We start from the raw sequence: 13,712 nt of genomic DNA, 5'->3' as shown, positions 1-13,712 counted from the left end.
CCAGGCCCTACTTCTATTCAGGCCCTGCCCCTGTTTCAGGCCCAGTCCATAAGGTGTCACCTGTATTTCACACCCCATTCTATTTAAGAGCCAGGTTCCAACCCTGGGCTCAAGCCCTGCCGCTATCCCTGGGCCCTCCCATTTGAGGTCAGTGTCTAACAGCCTCACCTTTCTTTCAGACATCCCATCCCAGGTCTGCCAATTTTAGGCCTGGTTCCCCCAGAGGCTGCACTTAGCTTTGCCCATTACTTCTTTCAGGGGGTGATTTGGCATTGGCCCCACACCTTCTCCTAGATGGAAGGAGACTGCTCAGGTGTGTCTAGGGCAGAAGGAGTGGGGCCTCACCTCAGCAGAGGAATAGCCAGAGGAGGAATATCTGGACATGTCAAAGTCATCATCACTGGTGGTGGAAGAAAGGAGACAGAGAAGAAATTAAATAAAAAACTCCCTGTACTCTATTGCCCCCTACCAGTTGAAACCCCAGCCCCTCTCCTATGATTCCAAATAACAGCAAGATCTAAATAAAAACTGTCCTTAGGGTGCAAATCCAGTTTTAAGACAGGTTCCTAAGCCCACCCTTCTAAGTTAAGTGCCACCCTTGGCCTCCTCGTAAATAGAGCTGCTACTCCCTATCCCCTTCCTTCCTCCCTCCCATCTTTTTCTCTAGGCTAAAGTTCCCCTATCTTCTTGGGTTTTCCCAAAGCCAGGTTGAGCCAAGTGTGTTCCCAGAAGTAGGGCCCCCCCCTTAGAGGAGGAGGGGCACCAGACTGGTGTCTGGGCCCATTCTAGGGGCAGCCATTGGGTCAGCTGTCCCAGCACAGCAGCAAACCATGCCAGTCCTCTTCTCCTCTGTCTGGTCCCCCTACCTCCAGGTAAAACTTTTCATTCCCTGGCAATTCACCCTCGGAAAGTTCCTGGCTGTCTGGGGAACCCCCAGTTCTGAAAATAGAACAGGTGTGGCCTACACAGCCCACCTGTATGTTTGCGGTGCCGGCGGCTTGCCTGGCTGTCCCAGCACCCCCGTACACACCTGTCTGTGTCAAGGGCTACCAGTGGCTTCTCGTCGGGGCTCTGGTCAAGCGAGGAGTAGCCTTTATTGGGGACGACCAGCCTGGGTGAAGAAGTTTGGGGATTGGATTGGCAACTGGAGCACACAAGCCTGGCAAGGAACTGGGCTGGGCCGTGACCAGCACTCCTCCCACCCCCACTCCTTGGATCCTGTTCAGACTCTCCTCTCAGAAAGGAGCTGGGCCTGAGAAGGGAGCGGGAGGTGGAGGCTCCAAACCAGCAGAGATAGGTGGTGGCTGGCGGGGTCCAGGCAGGGTAGGGGCCTGTACCTTGTCCTGGCCATTACATTGTTCTTCTTGGGTTGCTGGTTGACAGGGCTACCCATGCTGCCATTCTTCAGGGAGCCCTTCCGGGCCAGCTCCCGCTGCTTCTCTGCAGGGGAACATGGGAAGGAAGCTGTGTCCTGCCCCAGGGCCACCTTACCTTACTGCTCAGGGCAGCCCGGGCTGGGCCTCCATTGTGAAACCCCTTGCTTCTCTAGGAACTGAGGCAGGGATCCCAACTCTAGGCCGTGTCACTCTGTGAAGACAGTACTTGGCCCTGCACAACCCAAGGCACATTGTAAAGGGCAACAGGAGGAGGCTGACTCCTGTCTTCCAGGAGATACTCCCACGCAGGGCAGTTGGTGTGTGCTTGACGCTAGAGAGAGGCTGGGGAGAGAGAGATGGAGCAGAAGGATGGAGCAGTAAGGGCTTCTTGCAGGGGACACTTTGAGCTGGAGAGCAATCTAGGAAGGAGGGATAGTGTACACAAAATACATTTTAGAAGCAAGCATAATAAGCATGGACGTGGATGGGATGGAGGGTGAAGATGGAAGGAGGTCAGGTTGGAAAAGTAGAATATGTTTATTTAGTCTGGGCCATCAATCATGTCTCAGATTCTATGCTAAGGGGCTGAAGGCTGTGAAGTGGGTTGGGCAGAATGGGGCTGGAGGGAAGGGAGCAGGAGGCTGGGGGAGCCTCTCTGGCTATACTTCTGACTCCTCTGGAGCATCTCTATTCTCTGAGCCCCAGACATACCAGATTCATGGGGCTGGTCACCATGGGACCCACTGCCCCACGTGTAGCACTGTTACCCATAGCTAGTAACTGCCTGGGCCATGGACAGGGCCTGTCTACTCTCTTACCCAATTGTGCAGGTGTAGGAGGAGGGGACTATTGAGTGGAGAGGGCTGAGAGGGGAAAGCTCCCGTAAAATAACCATACACTCCAGAGAGGAAAGATGGGAAGGGCATTTCCAGCTGCCGTGACCCTGGAATCTCCCCTGGCCTCCATGTCTCTGAGTCTCTCATCTACCAGCCAGCCTCTGACCTTTGTTCTTTGCCACTGCTCCTCCGGCTCGGCTCGTTTTCTCCCCAGCCTCTTTTCATCACGAGCAGCCACCATTACCACTCCAAGCCTCTAGGGGGTGCAGTTTGCCTTAAAGTTCCTGGTGGTCCTTTCATCAGTGCAACTGGGACAAGGTTGTGAATTTTCATGAAGAGATTTGGTAGTAATGTAATATAATAGGAAGGGGGAAAAAGTGCTATTTTGAAAGCATGTTGGAATTGTTTGAATTAATGAAAAATATGCAAACAATAAACTGGCAAAACAAAACCATTGACTACTATGCAACCATTTAAAAGAATGAAGTCATTTTCTATATACTGACAATGGAAGGGGCTCCAAGACCTTAAGTGGAAAACAAAAACAAAAACAAAAAAAGCCTCAGGAAATGTGTACAGTATGATACCATTTATGTTAAAATACAAAATAAAACTAGAAAAATGAAAAAAGCTTGGAGTGATTATTTCTGGGGAGGAAAATATAATAGGGGAGAGTAAACAGAGAAGTTACACTTGTTTAAATTGTTGTATTATTAAATTTAATAAGAACAAACAAATAAAACTGGCTGCCATTTAAGTCTGATGTCTTGAGAAGATGAACAGATTCCACTAAAGGAACTGCTCTCTTGTTTAGAACAGCCTGAGGGGCTCCTTGGATGTGGTCTAGAAGGAGAGAAGCAAGATTTAAAAAAAGACTGACTCAAAGCACAAAACTCTGTGAAAAGGAGTCCTGGCAGCTGACAAGGGAGAAGGTCTTAGAGTAGAGGGGAAAGGGCTCCTAGGACTGAGGAGGGGTCCAGTATTCTATGGGCAGCTGGAGCCTGAGGAGAAAGAGGGACAGGAGGGTGGCAGGGATGGCAGAGGAGTTTTAAAGGACAGCAATGACCTGTATTTAATTGTAAATGCTTTCCTGGATGCCTTGTGCTGTGCTGTAATTTCTCTTCATGAAACCAAATTTTTTAGTAAAAGTCTGTTACACACAGCAGCCTTGGGTGAGCAAAGCTTTGGTCTCTGAAGGGAGAAGGGCTTGGTGCAGGGTGAAGGGAGAACAGCAGCTACAGGAGCTCTGGGCAGTGGTGGGAGCCAAGTGACTTCAAAGGAGAATGCTGCTGCACCAACTGACCGGAGTGGACCTGAGATAACCCCAGGGGAAAGCAGTCCCTGCAAAGGGATGGAGATACCTGGGTTTACCAAAAAGTAAGAGAACACTCCCCTAAACAGGAACCAACCAGATCCTGAGATCTGTAGATGGGCTAAGGAGTGAATGGGGAGAGGGGCTCAGTTTCTAGGCTTTGGGATCCTCATTCCTTTCTACTGCTCAGACACAGCCACTGACACCCCACCTCTACAGCTTCTTCTCCACTTGTTCCAGTGTTTGATGGGACTTCCAACCCTCTCTCTGGGGCTCCATGTCTTTATCCCTGCAGCTATCCTCTGGAATACCTGGAGCCTTCTTGGATGCAGAGATGCCTCCTAGAGTTTTGGGTCCTGCAGAGAAATGTAATTTCCCTCCTTGCCTTGCAGGAGATAAGGTGCCTGGCAGTGCCAATAACATAGTGGCTTGAGTCTTGGAATCATCTAGCATATTTACAGCACCTCACTGCAGATCCAGCCCACGGCACCTTGTCCACTCCCCACATCTCCCTTACTCCCCCAGACACACTCACCCAGCTTCACTTGGAGCGGGGATGGTTTGTAATTCATGGCTACTGACTCACCCTCCCGGGCGTCACAGTCTCCGTCTGAGATGGAGGCGGCGGCTGGGTCCTAAGGAGGAGAAAACAGAGAGACAGGGTTGTTAGAAAGGAAACACAGGGGACTGCTCTAAGCCCCAAGGCTGGCCTTCCCACCTGTCCTCTGGGCCTCTGAGGACATCTGCCCCTGGCAGCTGGCAGGATATTCAGGGAGGGAGGAGCACCCTGGGAGGAAGAGCCTGAACTGGATATAAAAGCCAAGGAACTTGGCCCCCCCACCTGGCTGTCTGTCTTTAAAGTCTTGTTTGATCCAGCCTCCCCCAGAAAGCCCACCATGATTCCTTAAACCCGTAGGACATTCTTTTCCAGTTTCCCAACCGTTGCCTTGTTCCTTAGGACCCTTCCTTGCACTTATTTGGAAAGGTCTTTCTAGGTCCCTGGGAGTTTAATTCTGGACCAAGGTCAGAGTGGGTGCTCTGCTCCCTCAGACATGTCTTCTCCCTTGGTTTCCCCTGGCACTGGAAGGGCCCCTTCACAGGATCCAGAGAATTGACTGGCCAAGCCAGGCCGGACTTCAAGGTTCCAGCCACTACACTAAGAGTTCTCATGAGGACCTCTCTATTTCACAGATGAGTCCTAAAGAGTATTTCCTGGGCGAACCTGAAAGGTTGGCTGGGTATGATAGGTGAGTAGATAAATAACGACAAATTACTGGTAGCCATTTAGTTCTGTGCTGTTCACTAATCTAGCCTCACTCTTCCTTCTGAAACACCCCAAACCTCTGCTATAAGATCCAGGATCCTGGCACACGAGAAACTGATGACCAGCCATTGAAATGGGTGCTGCCATCCTAGGCGACTGTCCGTGCTGCCTCCAGGGATGCAGAGAGCAGACAGATGCACAGGTAGAATGCTCCAGGACTGGCCCACAGTGTCAGGCCCAGGGATCTGAGCAGCTACTGGTGACCCAGGAAAAGGAAGGATACATAACCATTATGGTGGCTTCTGTTCCCTTTATAATGAGGCAGTGGGGATGAAAACATGTTTGTCTCTAAGGGAAAGGAGAAAAGTCTAGAATGTTTGGGAGGGAAATTCTGGCCTTGTCTGTGTGCCTTCAGACCATCCAGGGTGCAAGGCACTGGGTGGCCTGTGTTGCCACAGTGGTTTTTGAGTTACTGAAGGCAGACCTGGGCCTGTGTCCTCTGCTCTGATCCCCACCCCTTAGCTGTGGTTGAGGGAGATGGGGCAGGAGGTTCTGCTCAGAAAAGGTAGGGTGCCCTAGTGCTTGCACCTCAGGTAACTTCTCATGCTGCAAGCCTCTCTGGTCCTTCATCTTCTGCCTCCCTGGCTAAGTTCCTCCTTGAGAGACTCCTTATAGATAGCACTTGTCCCCACAGCCTTGAGGAAGCCGTCCTCAGGTGGCCCTCACATGCTTCTCTGTGGTCAAAACAGCCTCACAGGCACTATTTGCAGGGGATGGGGAGACCTGACAGCTGGGCTCTGGCTTTCCCCTTAGGCTGCAGGGAGGGCTCTCTTCCAAAACTGCCTGAGGGAGGGCTTCTCAAAGGATAAAAAAGCCCATAAATGTGCATGTGAGATCCTTCCAGGGGAGCCCTGGCACATTTCCAATTTCCTCAGTCACATTACTTATTGCTGCAGCACTTGTCACATGTCATAAATACCACATCCATTTGGAAATGGCCCTCCCCCCTGGCTTTGAGGATACTGTGCTCCTTAGCTCCTTCTGCCTCTTTGACCATCATTTCTGTCTCCTGCCACAGCCCTCTGTCTCCTCTGCAGGGTCTTGTCCTCAGCCCTCCCTTCTCTCTTATAGGGGAGCCCTGGTGTCTCCTATAGTAGGGATTAACATTTTTACACTGGTAACTTCTAAATCTATGGTCTTCCAACCATGCATCTCTTCTGTAACCTTACACCCCATTCATCACATATAAGCCTCACTATTTTTTCTCTGGGGTTGACTTTAAACACACAAGCCCTTAGGCACTGGTGCTAATTTTTCTTTGTCAGTGCAGATGAATTCATCAAAGTTTCTTCTCTCAGGCTGGAGGTACTGGTGGAAATGCTCACATTTCCTGTGGAGGATGCCTGTGTAGGAAGGATGGGGCCTGAGGAGGGACTGGGAAGCTGTTGAGAAATTCTGGTACAGGGACCCAACATGTGGTCCTTGAGGAGACTGGGCAGGTCTCAGTCACTTTTGATCCTTGAGAGAAACTGCCAGTCCCTTTGGGTCATTAGCCAGGGTACAAAGCCCTAGGCTGAAAAGTCCCATGCAAACTCACCATGCAGCATTTCCCCTGTCACTGTCTATGACAGAAGGCCATCTTAGTGGCAAGAACAAAGATCTCTGGCACTGTGCCTGTGAAGTCAAGCCTTTTCTGTGGGCTTCTTATACGTCTTCCCTGAGAAATGTAGCCAATGCACCATGACCATTGCATGGAAATATAATCAGGAAGATTAAATGTGAAATATTCATAAATATAAGTATTAGAGAAGAATCCAGGCAGAAGGAAACATCTGTCTCCAAGAAACCAGGGAGAATTTTAAATGCCCTCAAGGACATCTGATAGGACTTAGCTAGATTTGGGAACTAGAGTAGGGATTAGCAAGATTATTAATAAACAATCATCAGAGACAGACATTGAAATGCATCTCTAACAGCAACCCATGTTTCTGAAATCCTTCAAATAAATTCTCTACTGACTGCAGAAATGATTAAATAGCCCAGCCTCAATGTTTCTGGGACAGGACATATAGGCTAATGGCCAGTGCAAAGCCAATATAACCAGAGAAAGGCAAAAGTGCCAGAAGAATCCTTAGAAAAGTCTGGTCCAGGGATTTCATTAAACAGTGTTCCCTGAACCCTGTGCCTTGGGTGAGGCTGAGTGTGAGGCTGGAGAATAGGAGGGGGTCTGGCTTCACTTCAGAGTAGATCCACTTCTATTTCATTTACGTAGTAGCTTTTCTGAAAGACTTGGTTGGAGAAAGGGTTCTGTTGCTCAAAAAAACACTCCATTGATTTAATCCAATTGGATCTTTCAAACAATGTTTTATTATGGAAATTATTAAACTTACACAAGAGTAAAGAAAACCAGTAGTGAGACCCTTGGGTACCTATCACCAGCTTCAACCAATATCAATTTATCAACCCATTCTTTTTATAATCCCAGCTCCTCTGTTTACTAACTCTGTGATCAGAGCTTTAGTTTCCTCACCTGTAAAATAAGACTAATACTAATACCTATGTCAAAGGTTCCTTTGAGGCTAAAATGAGTTAATACATGTAAGCACTTAGTACAGTACATACTGAGAAATATATATGTGCCAGCTATAAAGTTACTAGTAAAGGCTCTGTGAGGCCCACACATCAGGGACAGTGACTGGCCTACAGCTGCAGCAATGGCACCACACAGGTTTGGGCCTGGCGTATGTGGGGAGCTATCTGTGGAAAAAGTGCTCTCTCCACAGGTGAGAAGGGAACTGACCAGGGGGCATTCTGCTTCCTCTTTCTCTTCACTCTGATATGCTACACTTCCCTCACTATTTAACAGTGGCAGTCCTGGGGCTCATAAAGATAAACAAAAAAGAGGCCCATCCTTAAGGAGTTCCCAGCAATTATCAATTAAGGTAACAAGAGCCATAAAAAAGTAGAGGGAAAGGGACAAAGGGAGGGTGGTCAGAGAAAATATCGCAGAGGAAGACACTTGTAAAGATCTCAAAACATCAGTTCACTAGTTATCTTAAGGGGAAGGAGGAAGGATAATTGGGGAGCAACTGCAAAGGCTCAGAAGCACGAACCTAGCAAAGCAAATTCAAAGAACAGTCAATATTTTGCTATAGGTGAAGCCTAGAAGGTATGATGAGAAGTGGCAGGAAACAAAGTTGTGGGGTCAGGAGGACTCAGATCAGAGTGGAAGATGGGCCTTGATTTTATTCTTAAATTAGAAGATGAAGGGGATGGGCGACGAAGCCTTAAGCAGGGGAGTAACATGATAGATTTGAGATGGAGAAGGATTCTCTGAAAGTCATGCAGAAGACGGATGATAGGGGAATGAGACTGGAGATAAGAATAATTAGAGAGTTACTACAACAGCTCCAGCAAGATATGACAGGAACCTGAATTAAGAAGCAGACCGTAAAAGACAATGTTAAAGAGGGAGACTTGGCAGACTTTATAGATAAAATGTACAAGGAATTCAGACATTCCTAGTTTTCTGTCTGGAGGAATTGGCAAAGAGGTACTAATTACTAAGCAAGACAATGTAGGGGAAGGTACAGCTCTGCTGCCAGGGGAAACCAGATGAGTTCAGTTTGGACATGTGAATTTTGAAGTGTGTTTTGGACACCCAGGTGATACCATTAATAGAATTTAAAGTTTGGATCTCAGGAAAGCAGTGTGAGCTGGTATGATGAAAACCATAGAACAGAATAAGCCCACTCAGAGGAAATGAGCAGAGTGAAAAAAGACAAGAACCAATATCTAATCTTAGGGAATGAGTGAAAGAAAGAGACTGAGTAGGAGCAGAAAGATGGGATATAGGAAAAGATCTAGTAAGCCATTCATTCTGTGAATTTCAAGGAAGGAGAAATCAACAGTGTCAAAAAAACAGATGAGCCCAATTAGATAAAGACAATATTTAGAAACAAGGAAGTTACTGGTGGCCTCAGCAAACAGTTTTAGTTGAAGGGTAGGCAAGAGCCCAGATACAGGGAATTTGGGAGGGAATAGGAAATGAGGAAGTAGAGAGTGAACGTGGGCTGTTCTTACAAGGAAACTGACTGAGAAGGGAAGGAATGAAAACAACAATGAGCCAGAGGTTTGGAGCTGAGGGATTTCTTTGGATTTAGGGAGCACCTGACCACTGTCCTGGACTGAAGGGAAGGAAGCTGGGTGGAAAAGGAGATGTTTTATGAAGCATGATCTTTGAGAGTAATGAGGAGATGGAAACAGAACCATGGACCAGAGGAGGAAGGCTCTTTACTGAAATGCAAGGGAGGTGAAGATGGGTGGGAGGTGCAGATAACATCGAAACAGAAAGGTGGGTGGAAAATTAAGGGTGTTCATTCCTAAAAGCCTAGTTAAGTAAAGGAAGGGGGTAATACTCAGGGGTTGAGGAAAAGAGGAATAGTTGGTGGCTGGCCAGGAGTGGAAGGAGATCAGAGTGGCAGAGCTCCCAGCTGCAAATCCTCATTTTTCAGCCACCCTGATGTTGTCACCAGGATTGGGGACGTTCTCCATGGTGCTGAAAAATTCTGCCTTTGTCATGTGGACTGAACACGGATGATTTAGGGTAGAGACATAATTCAATTTTAGCTTTCTCACAGAAAATGTAACCTCTGTCCTCACCTTCAAGCACTAATTTTCAGGGAGACAGAAATTGAAATGGATTTAAAATGAAATATGAAGAGGCAAACTGCTTGTACCAACATTATCTAACTTTTCTTCACTGAACACACATGGTCAGAGTTGGCAGAGGCAGTTCTGAGTTGTCAAATGCTTAAAAGCTGCCTCTGTCATATCTGTACTCTGTTCCATTCCCTTGGGTGAAAGCAGGAAGCAGGACAGACCTAGAGCAGGAACAGGGTCAGAAAGATAGTGCTGATGAGGAAACAGGAAAGCAAGGAAGAACTGGAGCTCAGGCCACTCTCTCCAAGGTGGGCACAGCAAGATAGAGCACCAAAGACCAGTTGTTTCTCTCCCAATTTGTTCAGAGGTCAGCTCAGAAACTACCAGGGTCTGTATAGTCCCTTGTTCAGAGCTATCCCATTCCCAAAACATCTCTTAGCAGTGGGTGGGAATAAACATGCTTAGATGTATTTTAGAGAGAGATCCAGAAAATACAACTCAATGCCTTATATCTAATGTCCATGGCTGGGGAGAGACTTAATGTCCTGTCCAAGAATATTCAGTAGCAATCTGGGCATTGGTTAGACCTCTGTACTTCCCTGTAGATAGCTGCTCATTCAGCCTCGAAGGCATTCTCATTTGTTTCTGACTCCACATCTCACCATGAGAATCATTTGGCCAATGACAGCCCTTAGCCTGTGGTATGATCTGAAGTCCTGAGTCTCATTTCCTGATGCTGATTGTTGGGCAGCTCCTACTTTTATTCCCTATCTCCCCTTCTCCAGGAGCTGCTTGGGGAAATTTCTCCTTTGGGCACATATCAAGACCCTTCAGGGGCCCACTTATGGGAAAGGACAGAGACCTCTCATAGAGATAAGGTATTTTGGGGAGAGCTGGAAGAGAATCAAGGAAACATATATAAGACTGTCTTTCCAACTGTTTAAATAGCTCAAACTAAGAGGGGAGGATTGGAGAAAAGTCTGTAAAGTCTGAATTTGGGAGACGTGGTGGAAGATCTTGCTTGCCTATCTCAGGAAGACTTCTCTATCAGTCTAAATCTCCTCAATCTTCTAGGTTTTTCTCATGGAGAACACTCAATTCAAATAAAGTCAACACACTGTGTATCACCTCTCTTATCAGCTCTGTACTAGGTGCTGGTGGTAGGATGCAAAGAAAAGCACTCTTTCTTTAATCACACCACATTCTGCAGAGCATTCTGTGGCAAAGTAAAGTTCACTGAAAATAAGTAGAAAGCATTCTTATGCTTGGGCTAGAGTTTGAGAACTCAAATTGGTTCTGTGAACAGCTGAGGATTTTGTCTCCTTAAACAGCTCCTAGAATGGAATTCATTACCAAAAACAAGTATCACCAAACTCTTAGAAAAAAACATAAGCAAAAATCTCTTGGACATAAACATGAGCAACTTCTTCATGAACATATCTCCCCAGGCAAGGGAAACAAATGCAAAAATGAACAAGTGGGACTATATCAAACTAAAAAGCTTCTGTACAGCAAAGGACACCATCAGTAAAACAAAAAGACATACTACAGTATGGGAGAATATATTCATAAATGACATATCTAATAAGGGGTTGACATCCAAATTATATAAAGAGCTCACACACCTCAACAAATAAAAAGCAAATAATCCAATTAAAAAATGGGCAGAGTAGCTGAACAGACAGTCCTCCAAAGAAGAAATTCAGATGGCCAATAGGCACATGAAAAGACACTCCACATCGCTAATCATCAGAGAAATGCAAATTAAAACCACAATGAGATATCACCTCACACCAGTTAGGATGGCCAACATCCAAAAGACAAACAACAACAAATGTTGGCAAGGATGTGGAGAAAGGGGAACCCTCCTACACTGCTGGTGGGAATGTAAATTAGTTTAACCATTGTGGAAAGCACTATGGAGGTTCCTCAAAAAACTTAAAATAGAAATACCATTTGACCCAGGAATTTCACTTCTAGGAATTTACCCTAAGAATGCAGGAGCCCAGTGTGAAAAAGACACATGCACCCCTCTGTTTATCGCAGCACTATTTACAATAGCCAAGAAATGGAAGCAACCCAAGTGTCCATCAGTAGATGAATGGATAAAGAAGATGTGGTACATATACACATGGAATATTATTCATCCATAAGAAGAAAACAAATCCTACCATTTGCAACAACATGGATGGAACTAGAGGGTATTATGTTCAGTGAAATAAGCCAGGCGGAGAAAAAAAGTACCGAACGATTTCACTCATCTGCGGAGTATAAGAACAAAGAAAAAACTGAAGGAACAGACTCAGCAGCAGACTCACAGAACCCAAGAATGGACTAACAGTTACCAAAGGGAAAGGAACTGGGGAGGATGGGTGGGAAGGGAGGGATAAGGGGGGAAAAGGGATATTACTATCAGCACACATAATGTGGGTGGGTGGGGGACATGGGGAAGGCAGTACAGCACAGAGAAGAGAAGTAGTGATTCTATAGCATCTTACTACGCTGATGGACAGTGACTGTAATGGGGTATGTGGGGGGGACTTGTTAATAGGGGGAGTCTAGTAACCATAATGTTGTTCATGTAATTGTACATTAAAAAAAACCAAGCACCACCAAGCTTTAGTATCTTTATATTGGTTGTCATTGCAAGAACCAAAATGGAGGTGGTTTCTGCTGACCCAAGCCTAGTAATAACTGTAGCCATGGCAAGTTTAATACATTTTTCTATTATAGAGTAATACATGATAACATTTTAAAAAGTCACCTTTAGTTTCACTACCTTGAGACAACCTCTGTTGATGTTCTAGTGTATTTGAGTCTTTAGTGTATACCACAGGAGCAGCATTGAGGGGGTTCCTTCTCTGGAAGCTGGTGCTTGTCCTGTCCTCATGGTCACAGGGGTGGGCCTCCAGGTACCAAGTTGGCTCTACGTGGTCCCACCCTTGCTTGGACCAGGTGGAGCCAATCACAGCCTACCCCAGGATTAGGAGGTGGGGCTAAGAGGAGAGGTAAAGCTCAAGACTGTAGATTAGGTAGCAGAAAGTCACTGGGCAGGGAGATATGAATAAAGCTGATATTCAGAGAGAAGCAAATGCACAAAACTGAGAAAGTCCTCCCTAGGTTTCAGGGTTTGGTTCCAGAACTTGAGCTCCTAAGGCTTCACAACATACCTGCTCTTAGATACTATGAGAAATCCTAGTGTCCTTATAGTAGCATCTCCTTTTTAGCTTAAACTAGCTTGAGTTGTATTTTGTTACTGTAACCAGAGTATCAACTAATACAAATGTGTAGAATATTTAAAGAAAAACACACTGTATCTTATATTCTATATTTTTTAAAATTAGTATTAGAGCATAATCAACTCTCCGTATTTTTATACAGTTTTTGTAGCCATCAGCTTAATGGGTGCATAATATCCATAAAGGGGATGTATAATAACTTTTTAACTGTACACTTATTTTGGACATTTAGGTTGTCTGCAGTTTTTCACTATTATAAATAATGCTACACTGAAATCCATTTATATATTTGCATTTAGGATAATTTCTTAAAAAAAGTAATTACTAAGCCAAAAAGTAAGAGTGCTTTTAAGATACCTGATACATATTGCCAAACTGCTTTCCCAAAGGATTGCTCTACTTTGTAATGTTTCTAGCCATGACTGAGAGCTATAGCTGGTTCTTAATATTTTATTTTTCACTGTGTGCCAGGGAATTTCATGTCATCACACCTATCTATCATCTTCCAAGAGAACTCTGCTCCAGTCTTTATTTACTTGGTTCCCTCTGGGGAATCTTCTTTCAAAGAATAGAATTCCTTCTCAGCATCACCAGCCAGATAAAATACTCCTGACTTGAGGCTACCAATTAAGAACAAAAGGAGGGAAGACTTTGTTACACTGAAGCTTGAGAAGGGCTCTAAATGCTAAACGGAGCACCAGTATTGCCTGGTGGCTGGCCACCATGCTTCAGCTGGTCCTTGGCCTGTGCCAGCATGTCAGCTGTAGGAACTGTGAATAACTGCAGAGCCAGGAGGCAAACCTTGCAGAGTGAGTCTCCCTTGCTTTCAGACTTGGAATGGGAAAATTAATCAAAACGGCTCTGGAGTTATCCCAGCAGGAGTGGCAGCTCCTACTCCTTACCCATTATTTAGTTTTCAAAAATAGCTACTCAGAAACAGGGAGAAAAAGGATGGTGAAAAATATGAAGCTAGAGCTAGATGGCAAAGAACTGGATTCATTTTTTTTTTTGTGTGTGTGTGTG

At 45.8% G+C, this 13,712-nt stretch overlaps 1 protein-coding gene across 4 annotated transcripts in view; it reads right to left on the bottom strand.

Annotated features, from left to right (window-relative positions):
* Positions 1-13,712, bottom strand: part of FAM219A (family with sequence similarity 219 member A) — a 50,601-nt gene that overhangs the window by 3,076 nt on the left and 33,813 nt on the right. For 2 of the 4 annotated variants that reach the window (XM_037009848.2, XM_037009847.2), the window contains exons 2-5: positions 4,060-4,159; positions 1,338-1,440; positions 1,031-1,111; positions 346-400 (exon numbers count right to left, since the gene is read on the bottom strand). In XM_037009848.2, the coding sequence (XP_036865743.1) occupies positions 346-400; positions 1,031-1,111; positions 1,338-1,440; positions 4,060-4,159 (339 nt within the window). The remainder of the gene's footprint in view (positions 1-345; positions 401-1,030; positions 1,112-1,337; positions 1,441-4,059; positions 4,160-13,712) is intronic. The other 2 variants (XM_037009850.2, XM_037009849.2) reach the window with 1 other exon arrangement.

This window comes from Manis javanica, chromosome 2, assembly GCF_040802235.1.
Source record: "Manis javanica isolate MJ-LG chromosome 2, MJ_LKY, whole genome shotgun sequence".
Lineage (NCBI taxonomy): Eukaryota > Metazoa > Chordata > Mammalia > Pholidota > Manidae > Manis > Manis javanica.
The sequence above is the reverse complement of the archived record's forward strand: the minus strand, read 5'-3'. Positions and strand labels throughout refer to the sequence as shown.